Below are 13,210 nucleotides of genomic sequence, written 5' to 3'. Positions count from 1 at the left end.
CCCGCAAACTGGAGTTTAATCGGTTATGAAAATATAAGAAACACAACACGTTGCCATTTATTGCCAACAGCAAGGTAACTGCACCCAAACCTCTGCCCAACAGCTTCTATCAAAATAAAATCAAATGTAGTGAGCGTCACTTTGATCACTGAGAGATATCCACCCTGGAATTGCCATCAAACATTGCTTTGTTTCAGTCCGGAATCTCCAGCTAACTGCTCTGACGGATTTGTTCCTAATTATTTTGGCTGAAATCAGCTTGGTGCGCTGCTGCCTTTCCATGCAGTTGCTGCTGACCAGCTTCAATGACTTTGTGAGTGTCTTTGTTTTCTTGCTCATGAGCCCCTAAGACAGATTGAAGAACTTGAGTCACAAAGAGGAATTGACGTGGAATCTGCTTGATCATGACAGCTGCTGCTTTTAGGAAATAAAGGCTGCCTGCCAAAGATCACCTGGTTTAAAAGTATGTCCTGTTCAAAGGGAATTGAAAATCACTGAAATCTGCTGAGGTATATGGTTCTCACAGCTGTGCCTGTGTGTGTTCAAAAGCATCATGTAGCTCATAAATAAGCAAATTTACACAGTTTATTAAATTACCGTGCATAATGCTTAATGTTATTTGATGCAGAGGCCCTGACAGTGTTCTGTTTGTAGGTTGGGCCACCCATTAGATTGGAAAGATTGATCTGGAACAAGCTGTGAAAAGTCAGGCCGGAACATTTTGCATGTGAGAATGTGAGATCTGTTCCCCCAGCCCTGCCCCAAGTCAAGCTATTCTATTGGAAAATTTACTTGGGAGTTTGAATTATCAGTATCGTAAAAGTTACAACATACAAACTGGTCACTTTACATATAATATATTTATGTATAATAATACCTGCAGTCAGACCAATATGAGCAGGTGGAGCTTGAACTCAGGACTCTATGTCTAGTGATAGGGATGCTATCACCACCAGCAGACTCCCAAATATTTTTAATCACCCTGGCACGGTGGCACAGTGGTTAGCACTGCTGCCTCTCAGCACCAGGGACCCTGGTTCGATTTCACCCTCAGGAGACTGTCTGTGTCGAGTTTGACATGCCTCGCCGTGTCTGCGAGGATTTCCTCCGGGTGCTCCAGTTTCCTCCCACAGTCCAAAGATGTGCAGGCTAGGTGGATTGGCCGTGCTAAATTTCCCGTAGCGTCTAGAGATGTGTAGGCTCGATGGATCAGCCATGGAGAAAGTAGGTTACAGGGGTAGTGTGTGGGTTGGGCCTGGGTGAGATGCTCTTCAGAGAGTTGGTGTGGACTCAATGAGACAAATGGCCTGCTTCCACACTGTAAGGATTCTATGATTCTGTTCCGGTGCACTATGACACTCCACTGGAGTAGATAGGATTTGCGCTTGGCCCTTGTCACCTGGAGGTAGGGACTTACCACTGCAGTACAAAACCATATGTATTGCAATTCTCTGGAGCAGGTGGGACTTGAACCTGCACATCCAGTTCATTACTGCTACACCAGAAGAGCCTTTTGTCATCTTAATTTTAAGTCTATTGATCTGGAAGAGGCAAAAATTATCAGACTGACAAAGAAGTGACTGATTTTAGTAGCTACATTTACAATTTAATATTTGTAATAAATTCAGGTCTACCTCGTTGGAGAACTCTGGAATATAGAGTTCATTAGAGTAGCGCAGTGAATGTGCTTGGCGTTCAAATCATTAAACTTGGGTAATTTCTTTCCTTTTGCCTTTTATTCACCAATCATTATCCCCACCTGAGAAAACTCTCAGATGTTTACTGTATGAATCTCTGTGAATCCTAATGAAATCCATTGTTGGGAAGTACTGGGGAATATGGCGATGTGACAACACTTCTGAATTAACTGTTGTCCCTGCAAATCCCTTCCTAATGCAAAAGTTCTGATCAGTAACTTTGTGTAGAGGTTCGCTGTGGAAACTCGACTCTGCGTCATGGGGTTTCTGGAACTTTCAGAAGGGAGGGAGAGAGGTTCAGTGTCCTCATTCAGCAGCAGGTGTGCGCAAGCAGGATTTTTTTATTTTCTTTGGTTAGTCTGTGACCATCGCTGGTAAGGCCAGCATTTGTTACCCATTTTTAATTGCTGCTGAACTGAATGAATTGCTACCGCCATTTCAGAGACCAATTAAGCGTCAACCACATTGGTGTTAGTCGGGAGCCCACACCTGGGCTAGACCAGGTAAGGACAGCAGATTTTCTTCTCTAAAGAACATCAGTGACCCAGGCGATTCTTAAAAATTTATATAATAGTCAACAATGGTTCCAAATTGTCATTAGGCTAGCTTTTAATTCCAAATGTTCATTGACTCATTTCACCTTGCCATGATGGGATTTGATACACTTTCCCCAGAACATTGGCCTGGCCAAACAAAGTAAGGACAGTAGAGATAATGGGAACTGCAGATGCTGGAGAATCCAAGATAATAAAGTGTGGAGCTGGATGAACACAGCAGGCCCAGCAGCATCTCAGGAGCACAAAAGCTGACGTTTCGGGCCTAGACCCTTCATCAGAAAAGGGAGATGGGGAGCGGGTTCTGAAATAAATAGGGAAAGAGGGGGAGGCGGATCGAAGGTGGATAGAGAAGAAGATAGGTGGAGAGGAGACGGACAAGTTAAAGGGTTGGGGATGGAGCCTGTAGAGTTGAGTATGGGTGGGGAGGTAGGGAGGGGATAGGTCAGTCTGGGGAGGACAGACAAGTCGAGGGGGCGGGATGAGGTTAGGAGGTAGGGAGTGGAGATGCGGCTTGAGGTGGGAGGAAGGGACAGGTGAGAGGAAGAACAGGTTAGGGAGGCGGTGACGAGCTGGGCTGGTTTTGGGATGCAGTAGTGGGAGGGCAGATTTCGAAGCTTGTGAAATCCAAATTGATACCACTGGGCTGCAGGGTTCCCAAGCGGAATATGAGTTGCTGCTCCTGCAACCTTCGGGTGGTATCATTGTGGCACTGCAGGAGGCCCAGGATGGACATGTCATCTCAGGAATGCGAGGGGGAGTTGAAGTGGTCCGTGACTGGGAGGTGCAATTGTTTGTTGCGAACTGAACGTAGGCGTTCTGCAAAGCGGTCCCCGATGTAGAGGAAGCCACACCGGGTACAGCGGATGCAATATACTACATTGGCAGATGTGCAGGTGAGCATCTGCTTGATGTGGAAAGTCGTCTTGGGGCCTGGGATGTGGGAGAGGGAGGTGGTGTGGGTAGTAGATTTCTTTTTGTGAAGCGTGTTAGTGAGCCAGATCTTTCTTTTTTTTTAAACAACAGTCGATGATGGCTTGATGGTTGTCATTACTGTCGTTTTATTAATTGGATTAAAATTCCATCAGCTATCATGGTCAGATTTGAACCCACACTCCCAAAACATATTCTTGGGCCTCTAGATTACTAGCACCAGAGCACGATATTCACTTCCCGTTCCTCCTCCTTGGTGTGGAAGCTGATGTAATGAGCTTGAAATGCAGGATAATTTTACATCTAGATTGAGTAGAAACCTGTGGCTAATAGACCAATTTGGCACGGTGGCTCAGTGGTTAGCACTGCTGCCTCACAGTGTCAGGAACTGGGTTTCAATTCCACCCTTGGTCAACTGTCTGTGTGGAGTTTGCACATTCTCCCTGTGTCTGTGTGGGTTTCCTCTGGGTGCTCCAGTTTTTCCCACAACCCAGACCTATCCAAGTTAGGTGGATTGGCCGTGTTAAATTGCCCATAACGTCCAGGGTTGGTTAGCCAAGGGAAACACAAGGTAACAGGGGTAAGGTAGGAGTCTGGGTCTCGGTCTCGGTCTGGGTCTGGGTGGGATACTCTTCAGAGGGTCATTGTGGACTCAGTGGGCTGAATGGCCTGCTTGCACACTGTGGGGATTCCATTCTATAAATGTAGCTGTAGTCATGTTATTCAAATTCTTTTCTGCTGGTACATTCAGTTCAGACAGTGATGAGTGACCTGCAGTAAATATTGAAGTATTACAATGCTGGTGGGATCCTGTTTTGTTTTTGGATCAGTTGTACACATCTGGAAGTCACCACATTTTTTAAAAAACTGATTTTCTAAAGTAAAGATCAACAATGTGTGATTGCCCATCAGCTGCTGCCAGTTATCATGTTTTGCAATCTGGTCATGAACTTGATCTATAACTTATCTCTGTTCTGATAATGATAGCATTAGAAAATGAAATGGAAGCTACACATGCCCAAGTCATGTCGTCAACTTCAAACATTGACCATCCTGGAGCCATATTCAGATTAAATTGATAGATTGGATTGAGATATTCAAAATCATGAAGGGTCTGGCACAGTAAAGAGGGGAGGAACTGTTCACGTCGGAGGAAGGATTGAGAATCAAGGGGCACAGATTGAAATCAACTGTTAAAAAGAAGCAACACAAGGGAAACCTTTCCTACCAGCAAGTGCTTGGGATTTGAGATACAATTCCTGAAAATGTGGGGGCAGGTTTATTTGAGGCTTTCAAAAGAGATTTGGGTGATTTATCTAAAAAGAGAGAGGTGTGAATGGTTACAATGGGAAGGCAAGAGCGGGCACTCCGTAAACTGGAGAGAGTCAGCATGGACTAAGCAGGCCGAATGGCCACAGTTGCTCAATCTATTTTTCTAATAACACACTCAATCTCCAGTGACAATGTCTTGCACAAAATTGTAAAATATTGTTTTTTCCGTGCTCTTATCATTTATTGAGAACATCTCTTAGCTTGATTAATTAGATTTTTGAGTCAGTATAATTAATTTATACCACCAGTCTTTACCACCCATTCCTTGAAACATGAACAGATGCTTCTCAGAGATGCCATCTGCTTAACAAGGAGTTATTATTTGTAGGCTTCTGGGTGAATAGCACAAGACAAAGTAAAGGAAGTGCGGTGGTGATTGCTATTCTTACTGGGACTGATGTGCTCACTGCTTATCCCCCCACCTCGGGCACCGACAGCCCATTATGGTAATGAGTTCCTAGTATATTTATCTTAACAAGCACACGCTTGTTGTGAATCGGCACTTGGTGTTGAGTGAGTTCAACACACCGTTAGGTGGTTGCAGCTCAATTGACTGGACAGTCAGTTTGTAATGCAGTGACACTAACAATGTGCATTCAGTTCCCATACCAGCTGTGACCACCATGAAGATTCTGCCCTCTTCGCTAGAAGCAAGGTAACCCTCTGGTTAAACCACCACAAGTCCTCTCTTTCTAATCAGAAAGCAGTCATACGGTCTACTAGGACTCTGATGACTATTGCCTTTAACGTTCCATTTTAATGTTTCTCCATTATTACAGTAATCCTTCATGCTGAGTCATTTTTGTCTAACTTGCTAACTGAACATCAGGCATTATTTAAAATATTAAGAAAGATTTGCAGGTTATAGTTAAAAATGAGGACAATTGGGGAAGACAGTGATGTAGTGGCTATGTCACTGGACCAGTAATCAAGGGGTTCAGGGCAGTGCTTTGGTGTTACTGGTTCAAATCCCACCAGTGTAGCTAGCAATAAATCTGGAGCCAAATGCTAGTCTCTGTATAGGTGACCATTAGCACTATCATTGACTGACTGCTGTAGAAACCTGGAACGTCAATATCTTCTGGTGAAGGGAAATCTGCCATCCTTCCCTGGTCTGACTTACATGTGATTCGAGACCCTCAGCACTGTGGTTGACTCTGAACTATCTTAGAAATGACCAAGCGAACCTCACAGTGCAAAGGCAAGTAGGAAAGGGCAATAAATACTTGGTTTGCGAATGACACAACTCATTGAGTCATAGTCATACAGCACAGAAACAGCCCCTTTGGCCCAACTCATACAGCACGGAAACAGCCCCTTTGGCCCAACTCATACAGCACGGAAACAGCCCCTTTGGCCCAACTCATACAGCACGGAAACAGCCCCTTTGTCGACCCGTTTTCCTAAACTGAACTAGTCCAATTTGCCTGCATTTAGCCCATATCCCTCTAAACCTTTCCTATCCGTGTACCTGGGCAAAAGTCTTTTAAATGTTGTAATTGTACACTCCTCTGCCACTTCCTCTGGCAGCTTGTTCCATAAAAGCACCACCTTCTGTTTGAAAAAGCTAACTCTCAAGTCCGTTCTAAATATTTCCTCTCTCACTTTAAACCTATGCTGTCTAGTTTTGGACTCCCCTTCCTTAGGGAAAAGACCTTGGCTATTCACCTTACCTGTGCCCCTCATGATTTTATAAACCTCTACAAGGTCACCCCTCAGCCTCCCATTTTCCAGGGAAAAAAGTCTCAGCCTATCCAGCTTCTCTTTATAGCTCCCATCCCATGAAAGAATAAAGAAAAGTCAAAACAAAATTAGAATTCCCATTTGAGAGCCACTTAATATTGCCAGACCAATATTAACCATCCCCAAAATTAGAAAATCACTTTTCATTTTGGAGCTCAGTTTTCTCTACTGCTATGACTTTGTCCTCGCATGCATATCAGACCTAAAAGTGGGTTATTAATAAGAAGTGAAATCTGAATTTGCACAGTGCTGATTTATTATTTGGAACATATGGTGCATTTGGAGGCCTAAACAGCAAGACGTGAGATTTAAAGGTATGAACCTGGGACATAGGCACCTAAAGACCATTAGATGTAGGTGCAGAAGTAAGTAATTATGCTCATCAAGTCTCCTTCCATTCAGTGAGATAACTGATCTGATAACTACTTCCTTGCTCAATTTCCTTGCTTGTGAGAACAGAAAGAGGTGATTGATGGACAGAACTATGGAAAAAGACAAAACAAAATTGGACAACAGGACGAAACATGGTGATAAATAAGATGCAAGAAATCTCAAACTGTTGAATGAATTAACAATCTGATTTTGTTGGGGTTGCTGTCAATTAAATCTTGGAAGCTAAAAATGTAATGGTGACCCTAATGAAAATCATAGAAACTAGTCTGCAGTCCTTACAATAAATGCACCTTGGCAGCAAACTGTGGATGAAAGAAATTCTCACCTATTATTCTTTGCTGAAACTTACTTCACCAACTCACAGTCAGAATTATGGATGAGATACCAAGAGATGAAAATTGACATTTTAGGAATTCTTGTGAACAAGATTTTGAAAAATCTTGAAAAATCAAGATTGAGAACAAATACATTGTATGATTCTGTAAGTCCTCCGGCCTTTTGTTCTGACACTAATTTTGTTGTTCTGGCTATGTCCACATTGCCCTGAATCTTCCTGTGCTCGAAGTGATTGTTCTTTAAAACCATTAGAAAGGGGAACTGGAGAACGCCATTCAGCCCCTCGAGCCTGCTCCGCCATTCAACAGGATCATGGCTGATCTGATATTCCTCACGTCCACTTTCCTGCCCTTCCCCGAAAGCCCCAGATCCCCTCCAAATGAAGAATCTGTCTGCATTTGCCTTAAATATACATAAGGAGAATGGAATCTTTAGAGATGTTGTTTATCTCCTCAGTGCCCTCAAGTGACATTTATATAAAGTGAGTCTAATTATTTGATGTATGTGTTAAGTTCAATGCAATATATTTACTATACTTTGCTCTGGACCAACGATGTTTAGGAGTTTTTCTCAAACTGAATCAATGACCGACACCTGGCTTCTAACATATAAGCAGAATTCTTCCCCTTGAGCTGACTGAGGTTCTTTGTTACATCAATCATCTTCCTTCCATCAGAAAGTCAGAAGTGGCAATGTCTAATGATATTCACACAAAGTTCGACATTATTTGTAACTTGTCAGTACAGGAACCACTAACATCCATGTGCAAAAAGAACAGGGCAATATCCAGACTTGGGCTAGTAAGTGGCAAGTAGCGTTCACACCACGTGAGTGTCAAGCAATGCCCATCTCTGACAAGAGGATGACTTCCCCTTCATTTGCCCTTCAAATCTTGTTCACAAGAATTCCTAAAATGTCAATTTTCATCTCTTGGTATCTCATCCATAATTCTGATTGTGAGTTGGTGAAGTAAGTTTCAGCAAAGAATAATAGTGTCATTATCACTGCTGAACTCCCCATTATCAGCATTCTGGTGCATTGCCCATTGACTCAAAATAAATATCATTTGTGACACAGAACCACTGGCAGTACCCCACACATCTGAGGGATCAATACTTGTCAAGCACCATTGCACCAAACGAAAGGTCTACTTTCAAAGTTCATTTGTTCAGCTTTATTGAATGCAAACAGGATGTTTGCAGAAAAGGCCTGGAGAGACTAGAAAAAGGGGGACAATTTAAAAGTCAAGTTTCTGCTATTCAAGATAGATAAGAAATCTTCTCAAAGTGTCCCGAGTAGCCGTTTGGTGAAGGTGGGGTCATTGACTACTTTGAAAGCAGACTTAGATCTTTGACTGACAAGGGAATTAAAGGGTCTTGAGGGTAACAGGGAAGTGGACTTGAGGCCACACCCAGATCAGCCCTATTAGGGGGTGCAACAGGCTGATGGGGCTGAATGGCCTGTTCCCTTTTGTAATTACCTGTGTGTACGATCACTGAAATCTTAGGATGAACTTACTTGAATTGTCGCAAACTGCTGTGTGCATAACCTGACTTCTAAAGTCATATGAATGCGAATTACATCTTAGCTGTAGAAATACTCTTCATTACATAGATTAAATAATATTTCAGCCAGATGTTGATTTAAAGCAAACAATCTAGTTAGGGCATTAATCGTTACACAATGGGAAGACATGCATTTGAAGTTGTTTCATTGTGTCTGTTCTATGTTTACAGCCCCAGCATTACGCACATTAGAAATGTACCATTTTTCGATTCCAACATTATCCTGTACTATGTAAATTTTATTAATAGGAGCGGGTTTCATTTGACAATGTAATTTCTTAAAATTGTTCCGATATCTTTTAAGAATATATTTTTGCAAAAATGAGCAATAACAATAATTGCATAACCTTTCTAAAATAGAAAACATCCCAATACAATGGTCTAGGTACAAGTTGGACATTCACTGCTAGGCTGCTCAGTCTGCCAGGCAGAGTTACCATTATGCTGTTCTGTTAGATATTCTTCATCTGTCCCAAAACACATTTATCAATAAAGGGCAAAAAGATATGGTGGTGATATCAATGTCCTGGCTTTCAAGTTCCCAGCAAAACAAAATGTCTCCATCCGTTGTGCATTCTCATCCCTCTGTGATCTGAAACTTAGAGTCTTGTGCTTATTGTGGCCAGTGTGGGCACTAGTGTAGCAAGAATTCAGCCTGTCATCCTGTACTACAGTATTGGGCAGCAAGTAGGTTGCCCTTTTTGTAAGTTGAGAAAGAGCAAGGGGTCAAATTCATCCCAAGATCTACTGCTTAGTTTTACTGCTATGAATGAGTACATACCTATGATGGTAGACACCCTCCCCACTTCATTCCACAGCTAACTCCTAGATATATTTCCAGTGCGTCTGGATTTCTGACAGCAACAATCAGCAGTTTTTAAGAACAATATCATTCTCTGTAATTCATTCCTGTTAACAGTTTACCCTCCCATCTTCTGACAGTGGTTCTAACAAAAAGCAGAGTATCTCCTGCCTCCTGCCCCTTGCACTCGTCGCAGGTTGCCTGTTGTGTGATGTCACTGAAACAGGAAGTTCACTCCCATTCTGAGAGTGGTGCCATTTTCATAATTGTTGTGCTGTTAACACGAGCCACTGCCCCACTCCGAGCTTCACTCACTGCCTGTGTGCCCTGCTCTGCCACTGTAAAATCCAGGAACAGAATTGAGCCATTTGGTCCATCGAGTGAGCTCCAGCACTTGGCTCAATGCCCTTCCTCCCTGCTATGAGCCGCCTATGCTACACCCTGGCACAGTTTATTATTTATGCACTTGTTAAAATAGTTTCGAATTGTGCAGCATTGTGGGTGGTCACCTGATTTCAGGAAGATTGTAAAGGTGTTGGAGGCAGTTCAAAGAAGGGCTGCTGGACTAATAGCTGGAATGAGAAGGTTGTCTTGAGGAAAGGTGGGTCGGGTCTGGGCTTGAATCAGTTTCGAAGAACAACACAGCTTTATTGATACAGATAAAATCCTGAGGGATTTTAATAGGTGTGTGAAGAGGATGTCCCCTCACGAGAGGGGACTGTCGGGAGAATCTCGAACTAGGGTGACTGTTATAAAAACAAGGGATTGCATTTATTTTTCTTTGAATATTTAGGGGCATTGGAATTATCTCCCTAAAAACAGTGGCAGCAGAATGGTTGAATATTTTTAAGGTAGCAGTAGACCGTTTCTCATGAAGCAAAAGGCTAAAAGATTATCAGGGATAGGCAGGAATGAGGATTTGGGTTTGCCATCAGATCAGCTGTGATCTTGTTGACCCGCAAAGCAGGCTTGTGCAGCTGAATGATCTACCTTCCCTTATTCATACGTTCACCTACCCTCATCTTTTCTGGAAGCTGTGTCTCCAGGTGGGGCATCAGAGGCACTATGACTGCATGGACAGTGAGTTGGTCGCCTTCAGGTGCAGCGACACACATGGAAAATGGGACCGATCCATTGTACACTAATACCCCAGAGCCTGTGATTTCAGAACAGTGCTAGCATTTGTCACTGAATATTTTCCTTTCTTCCCTTTCACAACAGGTGTATTTTTGCCACCACTGCAAAGAAGAATGGTTGTGAAGGTTGGTGGTAAAGGAAATACTCGCAGTGGTGAAAAATTTCTCAGAGAAATGATGACTTGTGCATATTCCAGAACACTGCTTCATTATGCTTTTGACAGTTTTTATAACAGGAAATGGGAATGCAACAGTACACTGGGAGGATGACCACTAAATTGGAGACTTATGCAAATGTCATAGATTTATCTGCTGTAATTCATTTGAGGCCAGTGCGTTTAAATGTTGTTGCCGAATTAAGGCACCACGTCATATTTTAACATTAATGTTCTCGTAGGGTGTGGGATTTGAAACTCTGGTTTACCTAGTTGGGAGATCGGCACATTAGTTGTCAGAAAACGAAATGCTTTGCCAAAGAAGGAACCCGAAACACGACCAAAAGCTTTGTCAAAGAGCTGGTTTAAATAGTAGACTTTTCTAGGATTACTGGGTGGCTTTGGTGAAGAGTGGGGCCTGATACTGTGTGGTACATTGCCTCCAATAGATCTGGTGATGAAGTTTAGTGCATCTGTTACACACGGCTCTAAGTCCTTTAGACTTGAAGGAGGAAAGATATATGGAGGAGCAATAGGGGGTGAGACCAGGAATATTTTACTGCTGAGAAAGGCACCGAAGTTGGAGATTAATTGAAACACTAAATGAAATATCCACCCTAGAGTGATGAGACTTTTGTATGAATTGTTAAGTTTGCAGAAAAAAATAGACAAGTTCAAATTCACAAGATTCGATATAAGATGGGTTCTGAATTTGGGTGCCCTGTGCAATATTAATACCTCAGTCAACATCACCAAAGCTGATTGCTGGGCATTAAGGAATTGCTAGTTTTAAGAGTTTGCTGTGTGTAAATTCAGTGCAATCTTTCCGACATTACAGTTGGGCTGATGTCTCACAAGCATTTCATTGGTTTTGCATTTTGGCACTTGCAGAGGTCATGAGCTATGCTGTGTCACCATGCAGACCCTTTGTTTGGATACCCTAGGATTGTGTCAGCTTTTTCAATGGGCCTAAAGAATGTTGTCACACAACGGTCATGTAGGAAAACAAACTGCTTCGTCAATAAAAACATAAAATATTTAGAGCGTTTAGCAGGCCGTGGACCATGTGAGCGAATGATAGATACAGTTAGCATTTTAGGTCTGTAATCTTTTTGTTGAAACCCAGTGTTATGTTTCATGTAATTTGCTGCTGTGGTTAGTTCATTACAAGAATTGTAAGAAATAACGTTTGGGCTCTGCATCCGGCCCCAAAGATGTGAAAGATAAAGTTATTCCATCGCAAATAGGAATATAGAACAGGCTTCAACAAATTAGACGTTTTCCAGAAGGGTTGGTTTCATTATTTGGAATGATGTGTTTTCATTTATCAGAGCTGTATTAACACATTAAAATAAACAGAATAATTTTAAAAATTACAGTAACTTTGCTTTCTTTATTTTGTACCAGGTCAATGACACCACATTACCCACTCATCAGCAGGACAATAAGAATCCACCATTCCCGACTTACTTCGCTGATGGCGATGAGGAACTTCCTGAAGATCTGTTTGATGATGCTGTATTCCAATTCACTGAGCCCTCTATCATCATCTCCTAAAGTTTGAAACTTTCGATGTGTTCTGTGATCTCCATATATCCTGCCTTAAGTTTGTTCCATTTGGGGGACCATTTTTAATGTATTGACCTATGGCACTGATCTGATGGGTGAGGTGGAAGGGGGAAGAGAAAGTCTCAAGTCACAGTGAAAGCTTGACCACCAAATGAATAATGTTGAGAACAACATTCGGAGGCTCTTGATCAGAGCTAATTTGATAACTGAAAATTTTCCGTAATTTTTAGCAGCGTGAGTCTGTCGGAGCGACCTGGACGATTTCCTGAAACAGAAACAAAAAAATTCTGCTGCAGAACTTTGACGGTTTTATTCTTTTGTAACTTATAGACTGCAGAATTTGCGGCTCTATCCAAATTGTTAAAAAGGATATGCTTCCACAGGTTATGTGAAATATAGTTATTAGAGCAAAGAGGCTCTGGCAGAAAATATATGCATGAATTAAAATATTTGTGGAAAATAATAACCACCTAAATGTTTTACACTGGTTAGTTTAAAGTATGATAAAACTGTGGCAGTAGAATGGGGATTTGCTGTTTACTGTTCTGTGTGGAACAGTGAGACACCAGAGACATATCTGGTTCAATCCTGTTTTTTTATTGAGTGAACTCCTCTCTAGAAGCCAATGTTACTTGAACTACATTTGGCTTCAGCCGCACTAAGCAATATTCAAACCCACAGCGACAAAGCATCAAAAGCTGCAAAAACAGTAATTACTGGAAAAGCTCAGCAGGTCTGGCAGCGTTTGTGGAGAGAAATCAGAGTTAACGTTTCGGGTTGAGTAACTCCTCTTCAGAACTTGACCCAAAACGTTAGCTCTGATTTCTCTCCACGGATGCTGCCAAACCTGCTGAGCTTTTCCAGTAATTTGTTCTTGTTTCTGATTTACAGCCCCTGCGATTATATCGGTTTTTATTTAGCATCAAAAGCTGTTGTTTCTATCATTAAACAGTGCATTAATTCTGTGAAAACGCTGAGCGCATTTGTTTGATTGC

General features: G+C 42.2%; 1 protein-coding gene across 1 annotated transcript in view; it reads left to right on the top strand.

Annotated features, from left to right (window-relative positions):
* The window catches only part of mrpl3 (mitochondrial ribosomal protein L3), a 56,315-nt gene extending 43,634 nt beyond the window's left edge, over positions 1-12,681 (top strand). Inside the window, exon 10 of the mRNA XM_048522001.2 lies at positions 12,054-12,681. Coding sequence (XP_048377958.2) covers positions 12,054-12,203 — 150 coding nt within the window. The 3' untranslated portion in view covers positions 12,204-12,681. The remainder of the gene's footprint in view (positions 1-12,053) is intronic.
* The last annotated feature ends 529 nt before the right edge of the window (positions 12,682-13,210 follow it).

The sequence above is a fragment of the Stegostoma tigrinum genome, chromosome 2 (assembly GCF_030684315.1).
Source record: "Stegostoma tigrinum isolate sSteTig4 chromosome 2, sSteTig4.hap1, whole genome shotgun sequence".
NCBI lineage: Eukaryota > Metazoa > Chordata > Chondrichthyes > Orectolobiformes > Stegostomatidae > Stegostoma > Stegostoma tigrinum.
This window is presented reverse-complemented; position numbering and strand designations above follow the sequence as displayed.